Here is a 15,342-nt window from a genome sequence, read left to right on the forward strand (position 1 = left end):
TTTTGTTAAAATGGAGACGCTGTTTCTGGGTTCAAGTAGACACCTGATTTTCCTCCATCGTGCCAGGTATTTGGGTTTGGCTCTGTTGTTTGGGGTACTCAGAGCCTCCTGCCAAGAGCTGTAACTAATAAAGCACATCCATTTGGTGACACGCAACAAGATATTCCAAAATAGAATCGCCCCAACTCCGCGATGCTGGAGCTGTCATTGGTTTAAAGGTGTATTAACCAAATCATACACACGTTGAAAATATACTGATGGAGTGATATGATCAATTCATTTGAGACAACAAAACTGCCTCACCTGGGTGAATTTAGAGATCACTCAATTTCACTCCGTGGGTGATGGCCACTCTACTGTGTGTCACTTCCAAGGTTCTCGCTTGTTTTTGCCAGCCAGAACTTTTGAAAGCATCTCCTTGGGGTGCTGGGGAGCTAGATGAGACAGCTAAGACCTCAAACCACAGACCCTGCCTGGAGCTACTGCTCTGCAGAAGTTCTGGAAGCTTTATTGTTTGAACAATGCTTAAAGCTATTTCTGCCTTGGCAGCTGACCTTTCAATCAGTAGGTTTTTGTCACAATACCAGCAACATCTGCAGTGTGAATAAAATAGGATTCTGCTTGCTAATAAGCTTTCTTCTATTTGATCTTAGTTTAAGACTGTGTGTATGTGTGTGTGTGTGTGTGTGTGTGTGTGTGTGTGTGTAAATCTTTCTGGTAACAGTCCTTTTGTTTTAAAGACTGGAGATATGCAATGCCCATTTCCCCCCTTGTCCTTTACTTTGGCAATGTCTGTTTCTTATACTTAAAAAAGAAAGAACAACTTTGAATTTGTTTCAGTAACATAATCTCTTTGCTCTCAATAAGACCTAGGGTGAAAATATAACAAGCAGAGACTCTATCACACTGTTGTAATTTGGTCAACCACTCGGGTACTGTCAATATCCACCATTTCCACACATTCAATTTCCTCCCGGTTTTCAGGGTTTTTCTTCTCTTTCCTTTTTTTCTTCGAGGGTGGCAGGAAAGTCAGTATCACAGGTAAAATGGCAAAGCAGTGAAAGAAGGTGACAAATGCTATTAAAAACAAGCACCTGAACAGTGTACAGGTCAGATTTGAAGGCACAGCTGCGAGAGGAATCAGACCAACAAGATAGCAGAGGTAACTCTGTAAAATAGCTACCCCATGCACTTCCAGGGCATTTTTTACCCACTTAGTTCTTGTGAAATCCTTGCCCAGAACGAATGTGGATAACAGTGGAGCACAGTTATCAATTGTGTAGTTAATTCCATAGATTAAGCAGAGCACAGAAATGCAGTCCAGTTCTACTTTCCATAATGTCATGAAACCTATAACTCCAAACTCCACGGACACCACCGTGAGAGTGAGCCAGACGTTAATCAGAGCATCTGCCACCAGGAATGCCGAGAAGAAGAGCAGGAACAAAGCACTGATGCAGGAGTTGTGCAGGGGGGCTCCCAGAGAGGAGGCATATCGATCCATATACACGAAGGACGGGTTGAAGACAATGAACTTCACCTTGGAGGTGACAGAAAGTCTCCTGAGGGTCTCCAGGAGATCATAGAGTTCTTCTCTGTTAGTTTCCATGGTCTTGGCCACCAGAAACATTCTGGAGGCCACTACATCAACCTCATCATTGTACTTTTTAGAGAAGATGATGTCCTCTTGAAAATGTGAAAATTGGGGAGCTTTCAGGAAGGAATTTCTCAACATGTCTGTGAAATTTTTCTTAGGCAAGCCAGTGGACACATTGAGTTTCCGAAGGTAATTTAAGTAGCTCTCAAACCAGGATATCCGCACAAACCCCTTGGTGTATTCTAGCACATCTTCTTGGACGCTAGTGTTCCAGTACTCTATTGACTCGTATATGTAAAACCCAATCACTGGACTGTAGTTACTAAAGTACTTTTGCTGGGCAGTAGTGTACTCGATGGTTTGCGTTGCGGTTGCTACGATGTTACTAAGGTCTGACCCTTCACTGACCTGCAGATAGCCCATTAAGGCAAAGGAAATATAAATAAGGTAAAAGAGAACTACAAAAGGCTTGACATAGGTGTTGGTTATCCAGTCACAGTAATAGCGTTTGAGGAAACATACCAATAGGTGACTCTCGTAAGTGTTCGCTTCCTCGCCATCAGTTGTGTCCTCGCTGAATCTGGCTGTCAGGAGAAACCTGTACCATGCCGGCTTCTCCTGCAATGCCTCGGGCTTTGGGACTTTTCTACAGAAGATACTATGCTGGTAATTGTTTTCTATGTAGCCAGTGAATACCAGGCTGGAACCATAAAACGAGAGTACATAGAGGTAGTTGAAGAAGATTGCAATACAGGAATTGCAGCAGAAAATCCTGGCTGCCTCAATGTTCGTGAAAGGGCTGGCCCCTATGCCAAAGGTGACCAGGTACATGGCAGTGGTGAGAGAAAAGGAGAGCATGGAGTCTGCATAGACTGCTGCAGTTCTCTCTTTAACATGTTGGTCTTCTCTAGTTTTCCTCCAGGAGGATAACATTTCAAAAGTCCCATATAATCCATGACCTGAGGGGGGCAGAAAAAGACCAGATCAAAAGTTGAAAAGACTGCTGTCTTTCAAGAGGGGAACCAACTTGGTTATGGGGGTCTACTGGGTCAAGGGAAATCTATCCAACCCTGGTGGTGACAGGTCAATGCTACTGATTTCTTCTGTGGAAGAGGGACCTGTGTTTTTGCGAATCCTCAATGTGAATGGCTAGTGAAAGGGGGGAGAGAGGAGCTAAGACCTTCACGTTCCCTTCTGGCTGAAGAATGCGGAGTGGACTTTTGCCTACAAAAAGCCGAGGAGACTTGCATCTGTCTCTTGGGGACTATATACGGTGCTAGTTTAGGGCTGGTGGTGCAGCTTGCAGTTTTGTTTGCCTTGGTTGGTGGAACACTCCAGAGAAGGCTCTTGGCCATTCATCCCTTGGCTTGTCCTCCCCCCAAGTCTGGCTGGAAGTTAGCATGGAGGAAGGCAGGGAGTGGGCAGAGGCCTCTGAATATCTCATCGCCTCATTTGAGTTTGGCCAGGTGGAGTGCTTTAGGGAGAAAGAGGCCATGTATTTAATTTGAGCTTTGACAGGAAACTAAACCAATAGCCTCTTCCCCCACCCTCCAAGCATCAGTTCAAGAAGTGCTAAATCTGAGACACAGAGGGAAGCACAATAGGTAGGAATGAGTTGGAGTGAACAGGAAAGATGGAAGATGGAACACAATTCACATGAGCCCTCCCTGCAACTGATAAAAATTAAAATTTGGCTTGTAGGTGTAGGGCTTGCATTTTGTCTTCAGAGACCTGTTTGACCAATTTTGCTTGTTCATAGATGACGCATCAAGCAGGGGGTAACTGTGCTGGCTTCTCTGCACTATGTGGCAATGGCCTCTGAGGGAGAGAGGCTGATCAGTCACCTCTTTCCGTCAGTACTCAGTGCCTCTGTCTCCTTGGTTAGTATTCCAGTAACCCTGGAATAGTGGAAGCACGGTACATGCTCACGTTTTGACTCCGTTCTACTGCTTGAGGCTTGATCTAGCTTGACTACTCCCACCTCTCCTGGTTGGAGACAGACACTTGCCCTATGCCTCTCCGTGGGTTCCCAGGCCACTATAACATCAGAAAGCCCAGCAAAAGTGACCTGTTGTGGCTTTCAGGAACCCCTGTCTTGGCACTGGCATCAGCAGATCTCATCTTTTGCGTCTGTGCCTTGGCATGTTCAGTCCCGTTATTGAGGATAATAAAATCTTTACCTGGTGGTACGACAGTCTTGTTTTTAAAAAGGAATTTAAAATCTCCAGCCAAGCGTAATGCTGGGTGAAGTGAGTCACTGTTATCTGTGTGCACAATAACTGGGTGAACATCTTCCCTTGTGCTCAGGCCTGCGTTTATATCCTGATTGTGAAGTCTTGCTCGGTCTCAAACCTGAATGCCCGTTTCATAGTCGTGATATAGACCTGTTTCCTCCAAAGGATTTGGCATTTATCTTAATTTACTAGGCATCCTTCTACTGCCACTTTTAGAGGTCAGGTCGAGACTGTCAATTTGATAACTAGTACCGTGGTCCCTATTAAATTGGAGACACCGAAACTCCCCAGACGTGCAGTAAAACATGCACTCTTTGACTGCCCTCCTGCTAATTATGTTTCAGAAAGCTAACATCTAGTCTCGGGAGGGAAAACTATTTATTAAGTGTGTTTCCACATTGTGCTCAGGGAGGACTGACCGACCTTCGATGAAAAGTGAACCATTCTAGGACAGTGAGAGTAAAAAGAGGATTAATACCCCCGAGGCATCTGCACGCCGGGGGAACAGTGCTGACCGTGTCATCTGTGGCCATGTAGACCAGGTTTTCAGGGGTAAGACACACTTTGGAGCTCCACTGAAGATGGCAAATGGCAGGTTTTTTCTAGTATTTACTTGCTAGAAACCAGAAAAATGTTTTAAAACAGGGCTTTAGTACTGAGTCATTAAATATGGGAAGAATGTAAGGAAGCATAGAGCAGGATTAAAATTAGTCATGGAGTAGAATTTAAGTGAAATCTGTTCTGCAGTCATTTTTTTTTTTTTTTTTTTTTTTTTTATTTATTTAAAAATTAAAATAATATTTTAATTATATAAAAAAAAATATTATTAAAAAATACCATAAGACTCCATTTCTTACCATGCTGTTGAGTAATCTTAGAGGCTCACTGAGGAAAGGAATTGGAATTAACAGAACTATTAGGTGAAGACAGTGAGGCTCGAAGGTCCAGAATGAAAATAATCAAACTCAAGGGAAGGTGGAACGAGGCTGTTAGCTTGGCTCCTGAGTTCTGTTGTTGCATTTTCAATGCCTTGTCCTTCTATAGTTTGGTCATTTTTATCAAGTCCTGACTCTCCTTGCATAGGTTCTTGGTCTTGGGGGCAGCTCCAGAGAGAATTTTAATTTTATTCTGAGGGGCTCTTGGAAACTATGCCTTTCCTTCATTCCTCTTGTGCCAGAGGTGTGCGTGCGGGCACTCAGAGGCAAGAAGAGGAGGCCCTGACAAAGCACCTGCTCTACCTGGTCACTCAATTTGTTGCTAGTCTTTGTCGGTCTTGCTTCCAAATGCCCCCGCCATCATTCCTGATAAGGCAGATTTTCTTGTTTCTCAAGCCACAAGTTCTGTTTCTCAAGTTCTGTTGAAGAGGTCATTTGAGGGTCTGTTACCCTCAAGGAACGCTGAACTATGGGGTCTCTGTTTTCTGGCCTGGACTCAAGAGAAGTCATATTCCAGAAGCCCTAGACCTGGGGAACACCTTGCCTACTCCCTCAATGCCCCAGAATGCCCGCCCAGCCCATAAATATAGCCACATCCCCTTTGGTTTGGGCTTTCAAGGATATTCTTAGAAATGCAAACCCCTCTGGGACAGTGGTCTCCTGAAGAAGCTTGCCTTAGGTCTGGGGGTAGGACAGAGGCTGGAGATGGGGAGGCAGTGAGGAGGAAATTACAGGTAGGTGGATTTCACAGAGATTAAATCCTTCACTGTTTCCTTCACAGCCAGTGCTGGCTGTATCTTTTGTAGCCACTTCAGAAGCAGGCCAGGGGAAATCAAGGAAAGGCAGGGAAGAAAGATTCAGGTAGGTTCTGTTCCTCTTCACTCTCCTCTCTCAGTGCATGCCTCCCTTCTTTAGCCTCGCCATCATCCACCACTCTCTCAACTTTGGGACTGGGGTCTAGCAAGCAGGACTCTGAGGCCAGAGTTTACAGAGGCAGGCAAACAGTGCGTGTGGATTGAGGATACTTTTCTGAGGTTTGGCTGTCATTTCCCCTATTTTTAAAAGGTGCTTTAAAAGCAAAAATATTGCTGTCTTCTTTGCACTCTAGTTTTTACATTTTCTCTATGAAGTTGGAAGTCTCTAAGCCTTTCTACTAAATCTGACCTCTGTCATTGGCTCAAAGCATCGTTTCGGCAAGGGACCATTATCTAACCTCCAGTGTCCCAAGCCTGTTCACCAGCATTCCCTGGTAGCAGCACTCATATAGGGAACTACCGAAACATGAAGTTCCAAACAGACTCAGCCTTTGGTGACCAGAGGCCCTGTGGTGGTAACAGGAGTCAAGGCTCAACATCGCCATGGCAGGTCCACAGCCCAAGACTTGGAAGTAAAGACTGTGTGATGGTGAGTGCGCCGGGAGCCGACCAATATCCCAGGCCATTCCCTCTCTTACAGTCACAGTATTTAAGGCTGAAGAGTTGCCAAAGGAAACAGTTAAACACTGCATATTGATTCTATCAAATTCTTAAGGTAAAGAAGCTTTCTTTTGAAAGCATAGGCAAGATGTTTGTTTCTGTTTCCGTACATCGCATGTCTGTATATTCCGTGCGTATCACTATGTGTTAAGATACACATCCAGGCTCAAGTTCTCATTAGTCATGAGTGAAGGCTTTGAGGCAACGGGGGCTGTTATCCATGTCCTGGGATGAGGGACCGCAGAGCTCTTCACCACTGTTCAGGTACGGTTTGTATCAGGAGTGCAATTTATATTTTATTAGCAGTAGGCTCTGGGATTGTCATCTAGTACAATCAAATACTCGAGGATTTAAGCTAATATTTTTCCTTCTTTTCCAAGTGATTTTATATCTTTACGTGAGCTTGACTTTCAGGCTTTGGGGCCAGTGATGAGAAAAAGCAGTACAAGTGGTTTACAGCACTAACGGTGGCGAGACCTCACCTGGCTAATCCTCCAGTCACTTGGGGGTGAGTCTCAGAAACACTCACGGATTAAATCTCACCCTCACCCAGACCCTTTTCTGGGGCCTGACCAAAGCCTTCAGGGCTGTTTACAATCAATCCACTAACGTAGGAATCCACCAATGAATTGTTGAGAGTTTACCCAGTAGATGGACTTCTGGAGAGCTGTTCATAAAATGAATCATAGTTTTTCAGGTATTTCATGGTTTTGCTATCAGAGGCAGTCTGGGTGGTTTGTTTATTAATTTTCTGTCAATGGATAATCGCCAGCTAATTGATCTATCTTGTACATCTGAATTCTGTAAGGCTGATTTTCCCTAGGTCCAGATTCCCGTGCCTTCCCCGACACACACACAGCACAGAGGCTGATCACGTTTTCACCTCTTCCATACTAGCAGGATTTCCTCATCTGAGTTCCTAAAAACAAGGAATAGCTGAGACAATAGGAGGTGAAACGGGATGGCTTGCTAATGGATGATCTTTTAGTTTCAGGGTGAAAACATTTAATACTGGGAGACAATGATGCCATTTACAGCATGCCTGGGCAGTACCAGATTTCATATGTGGAAATAAAATTACTTCATTCTTCTAGAAAATCCAGAGTATAATGAATGCATGAGCAAAATCTGCTTAAAACAAATTTTATTCTTAGATGAGGTTCACTAAGTAGCTCATGTTTATAAAATGCTTTTCTTTCAGTGACATCCACATAAATTCATGATTTTTGTTTCTTTGTGAAGAAATGTAAAGTGTATGTTTGTCTGGGTTAAGTAACATCTATTTTCAGGGAGAGTTCATTAATTGAGTTACATTTACACTTTGCCAGTTATAAACATTTACTTTCTATGCCGAATTGTTTGGTTTATCACCGCCTGTTTTGTGTCACAGTTAAGAGTGAGAGTAAAGGAAGATGTACTCTGTTTAAGATGGATGCACACATCAGGCAGGGCAAATACACACATCTTACGCCTTCTACCGGAGACTTGTCACAGTGTGCATTGGGTTTTAATCTGCAAAATGCTTTTTCCTTCATTAGAGAGCTGCAAATAAGAGTCCAGGAAACGAATATGCTAATAGCTCTTTCTTGTTGGAAGAAAGGTATTTAGATACAGTGTGTATGTGCATGTGCATGCACTATATAAAATCAGTGTGTATAAATGGGGCCCACTGTATATGCTATGGTCATTGTGTAATATCTTTTGATAGAGAAAACTATGTAATATATAAATATATGCATATATGTCATATCCTGTTCAGACGTGTTTTATGTATTTATAAAATGTGTGAATGTACACTATGTAATATATAAATAGATAGTATATGTATATTCAAATATTAAAACAATATGCACTACATAATGTTATAAACACATGAAATACATGTATATGCACATGAACTGATTGCATAATACATCACAGTACATAGAATATAGCTAAGGTGATATATATTATGCACCAAGATTATGCACACACACACATACACACCCAATGTGTATGTGTTTATCAGTAGGCTGAAATTTATCGTACTGATGAAGATGAGAAATGCTAGTGCTGCTATACCATTGGTGCAGAGAAGAGGCTAGAATGCCTCTCTCATGTTCCGTCTACAGTTTGGTTCTTGGCTGCTAAAGTAGCCTAGGTGAAATGCAGGGTTTCCTCACCAGTGACTGTGAATCTGCTTGCACTGTGAGCTCCGTAGACCCACGTGGTCCATGCTACCTTGCCCCGGTAGTGACTTTCTGAGATGCTGGTCCAAATGCAACACCAAACTGAGTTTTTTTTCTTTATGGTCCGTTTTTACCAGCTCAGTGTCCTGATGTTGCCTCCTGCTCCCTGACTTCTGTAGAATCTGCCATTTCCCCATTCCCTAGACTAGGTGGTCAGACCACCCAGAGTATACCAGCAGGCCTGGGTCAAAGAGGAAGTGTCATCGTACTCCTCCGCCTTACTGAGCGCTGACAGGACACTGTGCCTTCCTGGACCTGCCCCCTCAGTCCTGTTCTCATTCTCCTTTAAGGCTAAGAAGAGAACAATAAAACGTGATTTGTTCCATCTCCCCAAACCTATTTCTTCTCAACTACCCCATACTGTACTACGGTTGGTAGAGCATAATAAAAGGGTGAGAACTACCCACAAACCTAGATTACACAATCTCCTTGTAAATTAATCCCCAGATGACCCATCATGCATTATAAAAAGATACTCAGGGGAAAAACTTTGAAAATATTTTATGTAATTACTCTCTTAATCAGATGTTAACAAAACTGGGCAAGATTAAACCCTTAATAAAACCAGGTTTATTTCCCCTAGAAATTACTGAACCAGTTCATGATTTATATCCAAGCAGAGTATTTCCACAGTATTCTACTCCATCATGTACATTGTCATATTGTTGCAAATAATGGACCTCTACATTAATGTATTGGGTTGAACTATGAGAAATGATCACTTTGGAGTTAAAAAAAAATGGTTATATATTGGTACCAGTTTTGAGATAAAAAACAGCTGTCTAGTGGCAATTTCATATGGTTTGGACTTTATTATTTGGCTGATTCCCTCCCCCCCATGTTGTCTCATGACTTTAGAAATATACCAGAATGGGGCACCTGGCTGGCTCAGACAGTAAAGCATGTGACATGAGCTTTGAGCCCCACCTTAAGGAAAATAAAAGGAAATATATCAGAATACTCAAACCTTTCAGGTTTGCTTCAGTTTAGAGCAAAAATAATTAGGAATTCTGATTTCTCCAAACTCAATTTCCTGCCCAAGAACTTTTACCTCTTTAGAAGCCTGAGCTTCGTATACTGCAATACCACACCATAATCCAGGTGGCATCAAGTGAGAATGAATTCTTAGAGAATTGAACCTGATCTTCTGGTTTCTGCTAAATACAGATAATCTTAGACTATACCTGAAAGGAACCAAACATGCCTGCTATTATTCTCCTCCTAGCACTTAATTACGTCCTTTCTTCCCTTCCCATCCTCGAATTTGATTGGCCTGGCTTGATAAGTCAGAAGGAAGAGGGTACCCTGGATGTGGCATTTGACTGTCTCAAAATCCCAAAGATTCTCCAGATTCCATTCCCTTCCTGATTTGCATCTGGCCAGGAAAGCTGTGGAAGTAGTAGGCCTGTAAGGAGAGCTTGCATGCAAAAAATCTATGCCAGTTTCTGAAACCATAGCCAACTGTAGGACAATGGTGTAAATTCTCATCCTTTAAAGGAAGTTCTATAAAGGATTAAAATGATGAGTGTCATATGTTTACAAATGGCAGTTCAAGTACCTCTGTACCTGGCGTTAATATAATTTGGAAAGAAAGGATATTACTTTATGCAGAAGGGGTAGGGATGAAATAAACTCTTCTTCAAGTTTATAGTAACTAAAAAATGTCAATGGGCATTTATAATGCTGTAGACCGTTAAGGATTTCAGCTCTAAATATACTGATGTGACTCATATGGACAAGGGTTTTGGCAGAAGTGGGATTGTCTAATATGCATGACACTGATTAAAAACATTCTAAATCATGATGTATCTATGCTTACATCATTGCCAAAATGATTCATCTGTGTAGGATATATTCTTATTGCCAGAGATGTCACGTATCGTCTTGGCTAGAATCACACAGTCACATCCCATTATGGTGAACTCTCAGAGTTTATCCAAATTCTTTCCTATTCTGGAATTTTGTCAGGTTAATACTGCTTGACACACGTGGTCTTAAAATTTTCCATTCTAAATCTTCTGCCATTTTGGCATTTGGCTGGATCTGGCCTTATGTGACCGGCATCACACTGAGAATGTTTAGTTTGTTGAATTTTAAATGTAATGTTTATTGCATTATAGACCTGTTGTTGGCCAAGGAAATGTCTGTATACTAGAGATGTTGTATAAGATACTTTTCCTTCTAAGTGAGGCCATGTAGTTTTAAATTTTTATTTGATATTGTATTTATATAACAGAGAATCAAGAAGTTTTGCTTAAATCTTAACTTAAGCATAGCCATTTTATGGTATAGACAGGCAGATTTTAAAACAGGACAAACAGCTTATTGACTCCTAGTGCAAAAACCCTTAGCACTGCATTTCTCCTTGGTCATTTGAAGTATTTATTGGCATTTTAGGACTGGTCGTCAAAAATCCAGAATTAAACACTGGCCCTAAATGGAACATTTGCAAACATGCCCTTGCCTGTATTTCATTTTACAATCGAATTCTGAGAATGAAGAGTTTATCTGTGCAGTACAGAAGGGTAACCATCCTAAATCCAGGCACTGTTGGCTTTATGAGCATGTGAAGCACCCATTACGTGGTGCAAAGTATTTATTGCAAATGGGCCTTAGCTACTAAAATGCATAGCTTCCTTTCATGTTGTGACTAAGTAATGTGAGATGTCTTTGGGCTGAAAATGTACAGAAAGGTTGCATACCGACTGTCAGCAGGGAAAACCGCCATCAAATCAATGCATGTAACACTCTTCACAAATTGCCAACAAGGGAGTATTGGGTACCTGCAGTGCTTGGTCTCTTTCACCGCAAATGCCAGACTTTTGTGAACTGAACTCTGACGTACAGTTCAGTGATACTCAGTCTCTGTGGAGTTGTGGCACTCCAGTTGCTGGATTTGTTTTCTCAAGCCTCTTCTCAGCTCACAGAATCTTTCCATCTCTTACATCCCTCCCTGCACCAGTACTAGCTGCTATATTCCTTTTTGTGCCAACTTTTGCTTACAATATTTAAAACTTCTTTAAGAAGTACCAAAATTAGTTTTAAGAAATCTTAAATATCATAATCTCTTTTATTTAATAAAATTTATTAGGAGAAGTTTGGAATATTCAGTTTCATTTTACTTGGTGAAATTGATTTTAAGGAGTTTTGACTATTGTTTATTAAATTAATGTTTGTTTATTTTGAGAGAGAGACAGCAAAAGCAAGCGAGCAAGTGTGAGAGAGAGGGGGAGAGAGAGGATCCCAAGAAGGCTACATATGTACTGTCCACACAGAGCCCGATGTAGGGCTCGAACTCACAAACTGTGAGATCATGACCTGAGCCAAAATCAAAAGTTGGATGCTTTACCGCCTGAGCCACCCAGGGGCCCCTATTGCTATGTTATTTTATTTACAAACTAATTTTAAGAAGCCCTAAATATTTAAATTTTATTTTACTTAATGCAGTTAGTTTTTAGGAAGTTTAAATCCTGGATCATCCTCTGGGCCCACTAGTCACACCTTGTGGTGTCATAAAACCAAGGCCAGTAGTCCTTTTTCTAGCTCTGACATTCTCTTTTTCTTTACCTTCAAAACCCACGGTCTCCCTTCAGTTCCCCCCACTCTTTTCTTATTCCTGTCTCTCTTCCTCTTTCAAAACAATCAAAACAAAAAACACCACATTTTTTAAAATGAAAAGTTAAAAAAATAAAACCCAAGCATGGGCCTAATCATAAGCAAAACATCTTAACTTAAAGAAACCTTGACCCAGGCCTCCTTGGAAGCTGATACCCGGTCGCATTCAGTCCTCACGGAACCGCCGAGGATGCCGGCATCCGTGCATATGGACTAGGGGTTAACGAGGCGAGTTATGCTGCCTCCTTAACAGCCCAAATTCAGGAGCAAGTACAGCAGCCCCCTTCTCTGTAGCGTTCCACCTGTAGATGGGCAGCTCACTCGCTCTCCGCGGTGCCCTCTTGCCCAGGAGCCACCCTATATGTTTTGACTGCCCAGGCCTGACGTCCCTTAGGCCTCAGAGCACCCAACGCAGCACGTCAACCCAGGACCTCGCAGCCCCGCCACCCTGCTTGTCATTTGACTGTAATACAGCTGAAATTTCCCGAGTAAATTCTCCCCTTTCTTTCTGCTTCCCCCACACAGGGCATTAGGCATTCTTACAGACTCGAGCAGAGTTCTTTCTCATTCAGTGAAACATGCCACTTCATGTGTCATGTCAGTGTCTGATTCCAGATGACACTTTACTTTTGCTAAAGGAATGGACGAGAGCCTGCCACAGAGAATGGAGAAGCTAAGTCCTGGAGCCCTTGGCCCTCAAGAGCCCTGCCATCAGCCACCCTCCATACCAAATGAACAGAGCAACCGATGTGATATTATAACCACTGTGGCTTTGTTTTGACCATGATCTCTGTCTTGCAGCCCCCAAGAGAGAATGTGCTGGGATTCTCACACCACCATTTTCAAACATTCTCCTGAGTTGATAGCAAGGGTAGGAAAAAAAGATCCCTTCTTACTTAGGTCTTGCTTGTTGCTTTCAGGGTTCCTGTACACTTATCATGTCCCCTTCTATGATGTTCACATCCACTCCATTCATAGCGTGGGGAAACTGAGGGTAGCAGACACTGTCAGTGCCCAACCCACATGCCCTTCCATTCCCTATTCCTGAGCTCACTGAAGACTTCTTACTATAATACCATTCACCTGAGGGATTTTTCCAGCTGCGGAAATGTGCTCTTTCTCAGGGAGAGCCCTCAGTGAATCAGACACAGGCTTTCTGGGTACGTAGCCCAGGTGGCAGCTTCCTCACCCCTCAAGGACAACTCTCTGAGGTGTTTTCTGTTACGTCTCCCAAAGGTCCCCATTGGGATTGAGCCACAGGTGCCTAAAGCAGTAACCTGCCCGTTAACATAGCCTGAATGGTCTTCTCTCCCACCGGGGGCTTCCTGGGCTCACTTCCCAAGTAAGCTACTTATATCTAAATCCTTGTCTCAGCTCTGCTTCTGGGGAAGCCCCACCTAAGACACCGGGGCACCAGAGAAGATTAATATCTGCTAAATGTCATACAGCTACTTAATGGATGACTATTGCTAGGACCCAGGACTTTGGACTTCTGGCCTATTTACCAGATAAGGTTTTCCCTTTCGGATGGCCAGTGCATTATAGATTTGGTCCCAGGACATGTTAGCAAAAGGAAGACCCTCTAATGAAACAGAGTTGTTAGATGGCTACTCCTTGCCTTCTAGGAACCCACTCAGCACCACACAGCAGGAGGAAATAAAAAAATGAAGGGCAGTAATTACCTAGCATGACGAAAGGGACTCCCAGGAAGGTGGAATTGTATTTCCCACCAGTAAGATTGATGATCCCGGCTGCAGTGAGAGTGGCCAGGGTTATGGTCACCAACCCAAGCAGGCCTAGCCAGGGTTTGCTGCGGACGCAGTCCTGCATAGAGCAGCACAGGATGGCCATGGTGACCACCAGGATCAGGCTGGTGACCAGGTAACGTTCTGATACACGGCTGGTCTTCTGGAAATCTTCCCTCAGTGAGGAGGACGTGTAAGGGTACATTTTGACTTTGCTGTTGGATTTCTGGAACAGCCGGACAGTGTCGCAGAAGCTGGACTCCCACCTCTCAGCCACCATGTCGTTGAGACTGTTGATTGACTGAAGGTAGTAGGTGAGCTGGACAGCCTCTGCGGACTTGACCCGGTCCTTGCTGTGCACAGTGACGCCTCCAAGCTGGTGTCCGTTGTACACCGCCCTCCCGTCCTTTAAGTGAGTGATTGGGTAGGTGATAGCAAAATTGGTCCGGTTGGTGGCCCGAGCATTCTTTAGCTCCTCCAGAACATGCACTATGTCATCCACGATGCAAGTCTTATCATTATTCAGGATACATATGTGGGCGAACGTGTAATTAAAACCAGGCCTTGGGACCTGGATCCTGGTCACAGCAGCATGCAACTATGGGGGAAGAAAATGAAAGTCAGTGTTTATTACCCAAAATGTGGCATTAGTGCATGGCATCGGCTCTATGGATTCATGTATCTCTCTGTGGGGTGGGGAGGCTCTCACATGATCTCTAAGCTAAAGAGTTCACATTAAATGTTATAACCTTACATTAGAGATAGGTAGTAATGATTGAAAACCAACAGCAGCAGCACCACCTGGGAACTTACCAGAGATGAAAACTGTCAGGCTCCACCTCAGACCTAGGAGATCAGAATCTCTGGGGTGCAGCCTGGGAATCTGGGTTTTTGCAGGTTCTCCAGAGGATTCTGATAAAGGTACAGTTTGAGATGTGCTGGGTTACTGCACCAGCATTCTTTCTACACGTTCTGTTATTTGGGACTCAATTGGTCTGTGATGCCTGAAAAATCTCATGTATGTCCACTGCCTTGAAGATGTAAGGTACGGTGTGATGAGGCATGGCTTCAAGTGCAGAGGTCCGCCGTAGGCCCCTCCCTTGCTGCCAATTGGTAGGGGAGCCAAATGATTTCCCCATCCAACTCAGTCCCTGAGTGCCATAAAAGATGAGAGGTTCACCTTGAGGGACCTCATATTCTCTGGTGTTCCCTGTAGGCTTACATGCAAAGGCAGGGAAATGTAACTGCAGGAGACTGGCTGGGACACAGGGCAGTCATGCTAAAGGAGTACAGTGGGACTTATTCAGCGCGCCTCACCCCAAGTCACACTGGCCACGTCATGCTCTATCCACCTGTGATCGAAGCGGATACTGGGAAGATGAGCATTCATTTAATGGCTCCTACTCTAGCCAGGCATAGTTCTAGGCCCTTTACACAGATGGACTCATTTAACCCTTACAGAAAACTATCAAGTAGGTACAAGTCCCAGTCTCATTTTACAGATGAGGAAACT

At 43.4% G+C, this 15,342-nt stretch overlaps 1 protein-coding gene across 1 annotated transcript in view; it reads right to left on the bottom strand.

The window, feature by feature from the left end:
• Positions 1-901: 901 nt before the first annotated feature.
• Positions 902-15,342, bottom strand: part of PTCHD1 (patched domain containing 1) — a 50,323-nt gene continuing 35,882 nt past the window's right edge. The window contains exons 2-3 of the mRNA XM_039222364.1: positions 13,767-14,427; positions 902-2,556 (exon numbers count right to left, since the gene is read on the bottom strand). Of these exons, the coding sequence (XP_039078295.1) occupies positions 902-2,556; positions 13,767-14,427 (2,316 nt within the window). The remainder of the gene's footprint in view (positions 2,557-13,766; positions 14,428-15,342) is intronic.

Source organism: Hyaena hyaena, unplaced genomic scaffold (genome assembly GCF_003009895.1).
Source record: "Hyaena hyaena isolate Hyena2069 unplaced genomic scaffold, ASM300989v1 scaffold_1112, whole genome shotgun sequence".
NCBI lineage: Eukaryota > Metazoa > Chordata > Mammalia > Carnivora > Hyaenidae > Hyaena > Hyaena hyaena.